Here is an 11,779-nt window from a genome sequence, read left to right as displayed (position 1 = left end):
TTTTTTAAGAAAAAATCCATGTCACTTTGAATTTTTTTTTTAATCAAACGGTTAAAACCTGGCTTCTGTAGATCAGTCGTCTGAGCGAAAATGATGACAAGATCATTCGAAGTTATTAATACCGACCACAATCTACAATCTCGGTCAAGCAAAGTTCGAAACATATCAAGACTTTCTCGTATAGAATATTACAAGCTATATACTGCGTAAACATTGATGACGAGATCCATAACCAATGAGATAAGGGAACTGTAAATAACCATTCCATGTGAACATGTAGCTTGGTGATTAAGCTTTTTAGGATATCAGAATATGACAGGAAAACCTAGGATACAAGGTAGTATATATATCTGCTGTAAGATTTTAGGATGACTTTATTTCTCAGCAAAATCAGTTGGCTAGACTTGATGATTCCTGACAGTATCAGCAATAGTCCCTTCTACGGACCTGTACGTCCACCACAAATTCTGCAATTCCCTTGAACTCAACTTTACATCTTCTTCTACTTCAATGAAACTGTGATGGCATAGTCAATCGATAATATAGCATTAAAAAACAGATGAAAACAAATTTGAGGGTGCATCAACTAGTGCTTTAATCATCTTTCATTTTCTTGCTACCAACGAGAATTACCTTCTGGGGTAGTTGTAGCTACGATACATGCTCTTCAAGTTGTCCCCTAATGCAGGAGTTCTAATCGAATATGATGTGCATATGTATCTTCCTTTTGCTCATGGTTTTTCATATACCAGCAGAAGTGCTTCTGCCACATCACGTACATCTACAACAGGAAAATCTCTGATCTCTGGCACGAAGAAGGAAGCCATCTTTATAGTCTCAGCGGCTGATATAATCCTCTAATGTAAACCCTAATCTCTCTGTCATTTCCCTGTTATTATTTTGTATGTTTATTTATTCAGCTTTTTTTTTAGATTATAGTCGGTGTTTTTTTGTTTCAACATTTTGCCCATTTCCAATTTGATTAAATGCCTGTTACAGAGTGCAATTGGGGTTTACAGTTTCTTGCGAGCTCTGTCTATTATTCTGGGTTTAGCAACTATCATTGTTTGAAATTTTAGACCTGATTGTTCAGTGCTAAGCTTTTAATTCTAACAAAAAGTACTTTGATAAAAAGACTTGCACTGTTTTTGTGTGAGTTATAATTCTTGGGGTTTAAGGAGAAGTTTGTTATCAAGCACTCAGACTTTCTACATTTATTCTGGAATTTTGGATTTGGGATTCACACGAACCTCTTTTCTTTGTTTCCCAGGTTCTGAAGCCGGGGGCCAAAACACCTTAAAGATTGATCCCTGGTCTATAATTAGCGATCAATCATCTTTAATTGTATCAGCTGAATGTTTTTCTTGCTTTGAGTGAAGTTAGGTTGCACTCGAATGGATGTGCTATGTGACTGTAAGGGCAATAATATTTGCCGAGCTGGTGGAGTTGGTATATACAATCCAGGGCTTTGAGACATGTTAAGAATCAACTGACACTAAATGTGATAATTTCTTTTATATGCATTAACTGAAGGAAAAATGATTTTATATGTCTCTTATAATTGTTTGTGAGGAAAAGCTGGAGATCTGACCCTTTTCTCTTTAACTCCTGTTTCCTGTAGAATATCAAACAAGGGAAGGCCTATAAAGTGATCAATCCAATGTATCTTTATCATTGATGAGTTCTGATGGGTGGCAGATACTGGCAAGTACTAATTAACATTGTGTGAGCACCAATTACTTTTTGCAATGGATGGTTTCTTTTTTACTAGGAGTTTGTGTTTTTCATGCTTTCCTTTTTCACATAGATTCTGATTTTTCAAACTGGACGAAAGGTTGAGGTTCTATTGCAAGCCAAAGGAACAAATCCCAATACAGGCTTCAGTTGGCAACATCCAGAAATTGTGTAGTATGATTTCGATAAAGTGTCAGCTATGCCTCTAGACGCGAACTAGTTATTTCATATTGTTCATTACTTATCACCACAAAAAATAAATTTCTCCATTTGGCTTGGAAAAGTTCAAGCCCTTAGCATTGTTGAAGATAATATATGTATAGAGGGTGAGCTTGAGTAGGATCTAGGCTTGAAATTCTAACTTGGTTGCTATAACTCTGATGAGATTAAAAAAAATACAGAGGTTGTTATATAACTTTCCCATGGTGTCCTTCAAGATTTATTTACTCTTAACCTTAAAGAGATTTGGTTGTTTGATTATGTCGGTTCACTAATTTGAACAAAAGACGTGTATGTTTAGTTTCGATTGCATGGTTGGTTGTGTATTCATTGTCACAGAGGTTTTCGACTGTAAGAACCCGTTTCTTGAGATTATTTTTGGATTGTTGTCGAGGTTGCCCGTGAGAACCCCACCAACATTTAATTGAAAACCTCAAAACATTGCTTCTGCTCTTTCAATGGTCGGAGGAAGGCTTTGAAGGGATTGGAAGCTGGCTATGCTAGGTGTTCAGCCAGGTTCGTTGTTAAAGTAGCAATCACAATACAAAATGAATTATGAGATATTGTCATAAGATTCCTATGCGGTGTGTATGTGTCGAAGGTTTGACATATTATCATTCATCCTCTTCAGTGTCTTAGCTTTGTCCTGCTTTCAATCCTCAAAACCAGACATGCAAGAAAGGTGAAGCAATCGAGAAACATATTGCATTTTCCATAGTTTTACAATGGGGGATCTTTGATAGTATCATTGATTGCACTGGTTTGCAAGCATTTATACCAGGATTCTGTACCTGCGCATGCTTCAGTTTTGTATACTACATGTTGTTGTAGCTGTCTATAGCTAGGTGCATAAGTTGTTTCTTTGAAATCGAGTTGATTCATCACATCATCTTTCTAATTTGTTGTCTCTACAGGATACTTCACTCATCTGTTCGCTAATGAGTGACTCTTCCATACAATTGATCATTGTCTGTCACTTTCTTTCCTTTTTTCCCCAGCAGGGTCGCTTTGTTAAAATGAGCGTACTGCTACTGGCAATCATGAACTGATTTCGCTCCAGATATTGTAAGGCCATCTTATACTCAAATTCTTGCCATTCAATAACTAAAAATTACGTGCTTGGTTCGCAGAACTAATTCATTAGAACAACTCAGCTCTAAGTTATGTTAGTAAACTTGGCTTCAGGTTTTAATTGTAACAATGATGACATTAAATCCCTGTTCTTTTTAAGCCATGTAATTAAGGCCCTGCAAAGCATATCTCCAATTTGGGCATATGCCTACATTATTGTCCTAATTTCTTCTTAATTACTCAAAATATGTTATAAGACTCTCATAAATGCCATCGCATTGTTGATCTTATGATTCTCTTCCATTCATGCTTTAAGAAACTTGGCTATTTGTTGTGTCAGCTTACGAGAATTTTCCTTAACCACCCATGATCAACAACATTTACATAGCTTGCCGGTACAAGCAGATGCTATTGAAACAAAAACTAATGAGGGAGGGACTTCGGCTCATAACCCTGAGGAATATTTTGTAACTTTGATATTCGGATGCTGCTGGACATGGATAGAATTCAAACATGGTTATAAAACCGAATGAGTTAACTCGGTGATTCAAAATCTAGCTTGTAGAATAGATTTTCTTAATGCATAATGATGTTATTTTCTTGTTTTTTTTTTTTTTTTTATCTTGAAACAATATCATTTCAAAATTCATAGTTTGGATTCACTGGCAACTCATCCAAATCTTATTAAACCAGATCAGTTCCATGATTAGTTCTTACTGTCAAAACTTTAGATTTTAGGATACAAAGACTTAGTTTAGGGGTGTCTAGATCTTGGAGACCAATTAAGGATCACATGTAAACATAAAGGGCCAGAATCTCTTCCATATTTAACTTGAAGAAACATAAATTTAAAATCTTTTCAAATCAAATGCAATTTAAAACACGATATTAATGACCGAATAACATTAGTTTATGGGGGCTCAGTTTATACTCTAAATAAGCCCAAATGTCTAATAATAATTAATTAATTAGAGGTTAGATGGGGTTTAGTCCAGCTGGATGTCATTAAGAACGTGGGGGGGCGACTTTTTTCATCTTCACTTTCCTCTTTCCAGCTGGATGTCTAATAATAATGATATCTGGGAGTTTTCGTTTTTTTGTTATTACTTGTTTTTTAGAATTATTTTGTGTTTGAAAAGGTACTGGATTAATATTTTTTAATTATTTTAATGTTATAATATCAAAAATTAAAAAGATATTATTTTAATACATTTTAATTTTTAAAAATCACTATACAGCAAACACTTAAACTCATCACTTGTAATGTTCTAATGGATGGAATTTCCGAACGTCTTTCCCGAGGGTTCTGTGCTCTTCCTAGATGATGGAATGAGTCTTGAAAAGTTAGTTGACTTCAATGCCCCTATCATGATCGCCGAATTCGATTTTGCAAGTTGACTGTTCTTTATCAAATCAATACTGCTGCGTTGACTATTAAACTGATCAGATTTTAATTAAGAATTTAATAGAGTTATGAATCATTAAGAATTTTATCGAATCAGTTTTATCTTAAAAATTCATATTTTAACGCTCCAAGTTTAACAATTATGACCCCATACATGCGGCATAAGATTACAATAACATTCACACCCGGGTTAGTGGCTTAGCAGTCCTAGTAAGGAATTTCCTGTCTCTACATCCTAGTTTCGAATCTTTATGTGTACCTTTGTTATTCTTGTAGTGTCTCACCTGTTTACAGAGCTTGCAAGGAATTCAGTGGATTCGAGAATTAGTCGTGATGCATGTAAGCTGGTCAGGACATCTCGGGTTATCAAAAAAAAATTGCAATAATATTCTGTTTTTTTAAAAAGGAAATTGTATTAACATGATTTCCATCTTGTTATTCTTAATAATTTAGTTGATCTGATTGAAAAACAAATATCCATACAAGTCACGGTATCAACATGAATCATCGACACAACATGCTAGCAAATCGCATTTATTAATTGAAAAGAAAAAAGGGAATAAGATGAACTGCCCATTTTGTTTAATCCAAGATTCCAGTCTTCTGATAGCTTTCCACCGAATCAATGAGAGTTTCCTCCAGTGGCCGGTAGCTCCACCCTAGCCTCTGTAACTTTTCTGAACTCAGATTTATTCCTTCCTCTTCTTCAGTGAAGCTGCCAGTGCAAGAAGATGTGCAATCATATTGCCAAAAACAGCGAAAAATAAATAGGAAAGCAATCCTTGCAAGGGTGAGTGAGTGGCATCATCCAACAAGAGAATCAAAGTAGAATAGCACTGAACTTGAATAATATGGATGGATGAGTACAAGATCTTTCAAGTTACTTACCTTTTAGGATAATTATAGTTAGGATATATATTTCTCAATTTCTCCACCAAATCCTCTGTTCTGATTTCATGAGCTGTGCATATATATCTCCCTTCTGCCTCTGGCTTCTCATATACCAAAAGCAGTGCTTCAGCAACATCACGAACATCTACTAGATTTCGGAGCTTGTTTTCCAATGACTCGTACCCTTCTGCATTAGCATTTCGTGCAGAACACCGGTGAGCAATGAGAAGATGGCATAAAATTCTGCTTCAGAACAAACCATATCTAAACTAAACTAAACTAACAAATAGTATTTGTATTTTTGACCTGGGTTTCAAGTTACTAGCCTCGAGTGAGCCATAAGCCACTGTTACAGACTACAACAGCAATGTTTAAATATTTGAGTTATCCAAGCATGAAAAACTAAAGTATGATCAAATGTGGCAAGCTGTCTGGGAAGTCCAGAGTCCAAACCACAGGGTCACAGCCATCAGCACAAATTGAATCAGACGCAGCTTAGGTCAAAGCTACAATAATGAATCAAAGGACCAATTTTATTATGAGTATTTAATACTCTTAATTTTCATAGAATCTCAGTGTTAAAAATCATCAAAAGTACACTAAAAAATTCCTTGGATTACTTGTATGTAAAGATGACATTTAACATGCACAGGTAAAAGTAAAACCAGGTGACCTGGGCATCGTATGGATAGCTAGCTACCTTTCAAGAGTTTAATAAGAACCTTGCTACTTGCATTTACTGCAGAATGCAGAATTGGCCCCAAGATGAGGGAAGGACAAATTGTTACAACATCAAGTCCACTTCTTTTTGCACATTCCCACGCCTCACTTTCTGCTTCTGTCTTGGACAGACAATACCAGTTCTGGTGCACAAATAGAACCAAAGATAATAGCAAACAATGGAAAAACTTAAATCGTCTGTGGGATTAACTCTCATGATATAGAATTACAAAATGTAAGACCAGAAAAATATGTTCAACTCAGGACTTCCAAATTTGCATTAAAAACTAACTTCAAGTTTATCACCTTGGTTGCTCTGCAGTATTCCTTGTCAGACCACCAATTCTCATCCATCACTTGACCCTTTGGCAAGCTTGGGTTCATGCACACAGCAACCATAGAGGACACAATAACAACTCGCTTAACCTTTGCTTCATCACATGCTCTGAGCACATTCAATGTGCCCTTTACAGCAGGTTCGATCAATTCTACCTAAAATCATTACAAGATGGCATATTTCTTTATCAATCACCATCAAACACACTGTCAGTTGAACACTCTAATTAATTAGGCACGCTTGCCTCAGGGTTTGGTACTGTAGTGGAGGGAACAGGACTGGCAACATGAAAGACTCCTTCACATCCCTTGATAGCAGAACAAAGAGAGTTGTAATCCAGTAAATCTGCCTTAAAGAGTTTCAGATTCTCAGATGCCTTGTCAATGGTTTTCCAGTGAGCATACTTCTCGTCCGCTGCATGATATTGTCAACAAATTTGCATTAAAGCACCATTAAAAAAAAAAAACAATTCCATATTTCCACTTGATAAAGGCTGAGCTTCGATTTTTGACAACAACTATCTGCCGAATCCAGATGCGAATATTTAAAATGCGGCCATCAGTGAATCAATGACATGTAGCTAAAATGAAACCATTACAAATTTGGGTATTATCGATTAAATGCTTAAAGATCTGAATAATACATGAAAATGGGGCATAGCAATACAAGTAACCCAAAGCGAGAACAGAGAATGAAAATAAATAGCTAACAGTTTTGTAGATACCGACCGGGGTCTCTAACGGTTCCATGGACAAGATAGTTCTTAGATAGAAGAACCTTGAGGAGCCAAGAGCCCAAGAAACCTCCAGCTCCTGTCACGCATACCCTCCCCTTCTCTGCTGCCATTTCCAAGCTTTCGTAATCAATCAGTCTTTTAGTTTAGCACTTGTCTGCACTGTTGTCTTGCCTTCCACACAAAAATAGAAGTTCTTTTAGGGTTCCTTTATTTATTGGTAAGGAGTTGTCTTTTTCCTGTGTTTTGGCTTTCTAGCTACTACACCTTGAAAAAAACAGGGCCCGCAACTAGTAGAACAACCGGTTATTCTTGTATTCCTTTCTGCGAAAGAGGCAACAACAGCCGCTGGATGATGATATGATAATATCAAGATTTCAGTCGTCACGAATTTACAGCAACAAGTTCGAACTGCCATTACCACGACAATACTATTCAAGAACAAAAACCCACGCCCTCTATTTGCATTCAATTAATGAATCCAGATTATTGCAACATGCATCAACGGCAACAAAAAATATGTCCTGTTGTGTTCTGGAACGTACACTACAGGACTCTGTCAGCTTGTCATTTCCTAGCTTGGCAGCCTAAGTGCACCGGGGAATGATAAACGGGATGGAATTGTGATGGCACTTTTAATTTCCATTCTCTTGTCTATCTTCGTTATCGCCCCAAACTTTAAGAAATTATTATAAGCTCTTTTACTCTAGACATGGTTATTGTTCACTCACTTGCATTTTCACTGCTGTGGATTGCAATAGTGTGATTTTTGATAAATTTTAAGTTGACCCTCGATATTTTATTTTGTACAATTAAGCCCTTTTGAACCCATATTAAAGTCTAATTACATGTTTTTTTTGTTGTGAGAGTTGAATTAAAAGACAGGACTGAAGTGAAAAACACGTGTAACATAGTGGTTCTTTAGAAATATCTTGAAAAGTTCATTTTCATTCCTCATCTTTTAAAGCTATTAGGTGATTGATCCCTATAATTTTTTTTAAAATATATTTTTCTATAAAACTTCATTTTCCTAATTTTTTTAGTCCTTTATTGGTGGAGGCGAGAGAGAAAATCGCTGAATTCCGACTTAGAAAGAAAAGGTTGTCGTTGGAGAAGATTTAGACTACCAAAACGATCGGTTTTTATGTCAAATGGTTTCATACGATAAGAGGGTTTCTATTAGGGTTTTTTTCAAAACACTTACAAAAACACAATCTGAGCTCGGGAAGATTTATGCTTCCAAGTGGGTATCGGGTTTTGGATTGCTTTTTTGCGTTTTTAGAGATCATGGATTGGTTTAACAAAATTCCTATGGTGTTTTAGGTAAAAACAAAAGGAAGCTGTTTTTCCAGCCAAACTAGTGGTCGGATTTTGGGATTAATAAACAACGCATCGTCTGTTTTTTATTGCAACCAGTTGGGGCGGACGATGGCGGACGACGCATCGTCCGCGCCATTAAACTCTTAAAAAATAAAAGACCCACGTGTGTGCTTTTTTTTTTTTATTGGATCAAGCGCTAGGCCTGGCCTCATTTTTCTAATTTTTTTATATTAATGGCGTTTTGTGTGTGTTTTTTAAAATAATTTTTAAATTTATTTTTTAATTAATACCATTTTTCTATGATTTTTTTGGTTTTTTTATCCTTCATTGAATAACGATCGTTTTTTTAATTATATTGGGTGTGTTTTATTTTTTTTAGGGTTGGTATGATTGATCTTTAATTTTTATATAGATTAAATATTTATTTTTATAATATTTTTAATATGTATAACCTTGAATATTAATTTTTTTATTTTATTCAATAAATTTAATGTTTATCAATCAATCTCTATTATAAAATAATTTTTATAAATAAATTCATTAAATGTAATCTAATAAATAATCCGTGTTGGATTTTAAATATCATGATAACTCCATGCTAGAGATTTGTAGTGTGTGAATGGTAGCAGCTATGGTAGAAAACCCACGCAGGTTAATAGTTTTCTGATTTTAGTTGGGCCACGTGGTGGGATGTCTGGCCCATGATTGAAATTACTTGAGACGCGGTTCGGTCCGTTCAATTGAGCACCTACCTATCATCAAATTATTGTTATGTTAGGCAGGGCAGTTATGAGACACATCTTCTCAAGTTTTTTCTTGGCCTGGCAATTCAACATTTGGTGATGCGCTATGCAATCTCGGAATCCACGAGTTTCCTAGCTACCATCAATTACCGAACGCATTTATCGATCGATTCTTTTCATTAATAAATTCGCGACGTGAGCCCATGGGACTCTTTAGCCATACGAAACATGAATACGCAGCTAGCTGCATGAAACACGCAGCTAGTAGCCATACCTCGACGCTGACAGTTACCTCCTGTTGACCATCAAACGCGACTGGGCGTTTTAGAAAATGTTTGGTGAATAATATATTAAAATAATATTTTTTTTTATTTTTAACATTAAAATAATTTTAAAATATTAAAAATATATTAATTTAAAACAAACTAGCAGGAAAAAAGTGCAGAACAGAGGGTGGACATGCTAACATTGGAGACAATGCCTGTCAGATTTCGAAAAACAAAAACAAACAAACACTACTTAAATACTCGCAGGGAGAGCCCTTTGTTAGTTTAGGTGACAAGAGAATTGACTGGATTACCTTTATATATATATATGAACATATTCAGATGGATTCAATGTTATAAATACTGTCACTTTGAGTTACAAGGTGAGATTTTCTTCTTCATAAACAAAAACTCTATCGTAAATTAACTTAGAAATTAAGATTTCCTCTAAATCTATAAGAAAAAGAAAAAGAAAAAGGACTTGTTTTGCAAGTTAGATGGCTAATCCAACTCAACGTGGCTGTCTTCAGCTTCTATCTGCCTCTGATTATCCTTTCCAGCAAAGGTTATCCGTAACCTCATCACATCTCTAATGAAAGAGAGATGTGATGTCCATCATTTGCCATGATCACTCTAGCTAGATGGTTTCATGAATCAATCTTATCGCCGTTAAGTACTCTTATGTATGGTGTCGAATTGTTTTCTTTTTTCAAAAGTTGTAATTATGGTCTTCACAGTCAAGAATTAGCATGAATTAACGAGAGGTGGTACTGGGTGAGAGAGAGCCACTCGTCAAGGAGTCGATGCTTTTGAAAACAACCACAATATTGTAGACATTATCTTTAGTCTTCGACGTACCGCGCTGTTCTTGCCAAGCATACCTACGTCAATTAATCCCACCAGACATGTATCTCTCCGGCTAGCTAGCTAGTAACTCCTGGAAAAAAGAAGTTAATCTACTTCAGTGCTGTCGAAGCAACTGCAGCTTTATTCATTGTCTAATTAATCCCTTCCAGTCACTCCCAGTAACCATCGCTTGTGATATTCTAAAGATATCCAAATAGATCCAAAGGCTAAAATCATAATCATTACATGTTCTGTCGTTGGACCCTCTCATTTCGTGATACACGCTGCCTCGTGGATACTGCAGTGGGTGGGATTCTTCATCGTTTTGAGGTCTTTCTCAAGGGTCCTGTCCTGTTCTGGGACAAGTCTTCATGAGTTTTGTATAGTCTGGATTCTCAATGTGGCTGCTATAATTGTTAAACTTGACTTTGGAAATTGATTTGGAAAGAAGTTTGAGTAAATATTGTATACGTAATTTCCATTTCCTGGCTTATAAAGCAGACAAAAAGATTTTTTCGATCCGTACTTCCAAGCCAAACGATCATTTTAGTGGCCATTTCTACATTAAAATAAAATCAAAATTTTCTCATTACAAAGAAAAAAAAAACTAGAAGTCATCGTTGTTTTTATGTGCATATGAGTATAAACACTGTAAATTCAGACAATATATTGGCCATTTTGTTATTTACTACAATAAACAATTGCCTTGACAGAGGGATAAAATCATGTTTTCCATGAGATCCAAGTACTGTCATTTGTCAATTGAGTGGGATAAAAAATTGCTCTGAAAGGCTAAAAAAATTCGTCGCCTTCTGTTCGGGGCTTTTGCGTCCTTTTCTATTTATTTGCATAACAAAATGATGTTTTTACCTTTAAAAATATTTACCTTGAGAAGAGGGTTATGTTATCTTTGCATATTTTTTATATAGTGAAATAACATATTTAATCTTTGATTCAAAAAAATTAAAGGCTAGCTTGAGAGGGTGTTTTTGTATTTACAGCATGGTTTTTTTTTTATGATGTTTTTTCTCTTTCTTTTCTTTTCTCTCTCATGGATTTTGATATTTGTGCCAGGCCTTTAAATATTCAGTTGTATCTTTCGATTTGTATTTTGTTTTAAATTCAATTTTTATTTTTTTTATTTTTATTTTAATGCTTCTTAAAGTTTTTTTTTTTTCATTTTCATTTCTTAACATTTAATTTTATTTAATTTTTTATTCAATTTGGTTCTTATTCTTATGGTTGCTATTTTTTTGACCTTTGCATTTTTTTTATTTTGTCCTTTAGAATTTTGTTTCATTTTATTTTGTTTCCAATTTTAGTCCATTTTTTTATTTATATCATTTTTCTTCATTTATTTTATTTTTCAAATTAATCCTTAATTAGTTTCTTGAAAATAAATATGTAGTAGGGAATAGAGATTCAGAACATTGTATTTGAATGATTCATAGTGTAGTTATAACTAATGAGTCTTGTCTTTTTATGGAGAGGATA

At 34.9% G+C, this 11,779-nt stretch overlaps 1 protein-coding gene and 1 long non-coding RNA gene across 2 annotated transcripts; one reads left to right on the top strand and one right to left on the bottom strand.

Annotated features, from left to right (window-relative positions):
* Window positions 1–111: 111 nt before the first annotated feature.
* On the top strand, window positions 112–1,770 carry LOC112326642 (uncharacterized). The gene is made up of 2 exons (XR_002980502.2): window positions 112–862; window positions 1,271–1,770. It is a non-coding gene; the product is annotated as an uncharacterized LOC112326642 (long non-coding RNA).
* Window positions 1,771–4,839: 3,069 nt separating this feature from the next.
* Window positions 4,840–7,403, bottom strand: LOC7474549 (cinnamoyl-CoA reductase 1). Its single transcript, XM_002300583.4, has 6 exons — window positions 7,106–7,403; window positions 6,622–6,791; window positions 6,347–6,532; window positions 6,021–6,183; window positions 5,318–5,507; window positions 4,840–5,144 (listed from the first exon to the last, which is right to left on the bottom strand). Exons 1-6 carry the CDS (start codon window positions 7,221–7,223, stop codon window positions 5,012–5,014), a joined length of 960 nt encoding a protein of 319 aa, XP_002300619.2. The 5' UTR covers window positions 7,224–7,403; the 3' UTR covers window positions 4,840–5,011.
* Between the last annotated feature and the right edge of the window lie 4,376 nt (window positions 7,404–11,779).

This window comes from Populus trichocarpa, chromosome 2 (genome assembly GCF_000002775.5).
Source record: "Populus trichocarpa isolate Nisqually-1 chromosome 2, P.trichocarpa_v4.1, whole genome shotgun sequence".
Taxonomy (NCBI): domain Eukaryota; kingdom Viridiplantae; phylum Streptophyta; class Magnoliopsida; order Malpighiales; family Salicaceae; genus Populus; species Populus trichocarpa.
Note: the sequence above shows the minus strand (reverse complement) of the source record. Positions and strands in the feature narration are given on the sequence as shown.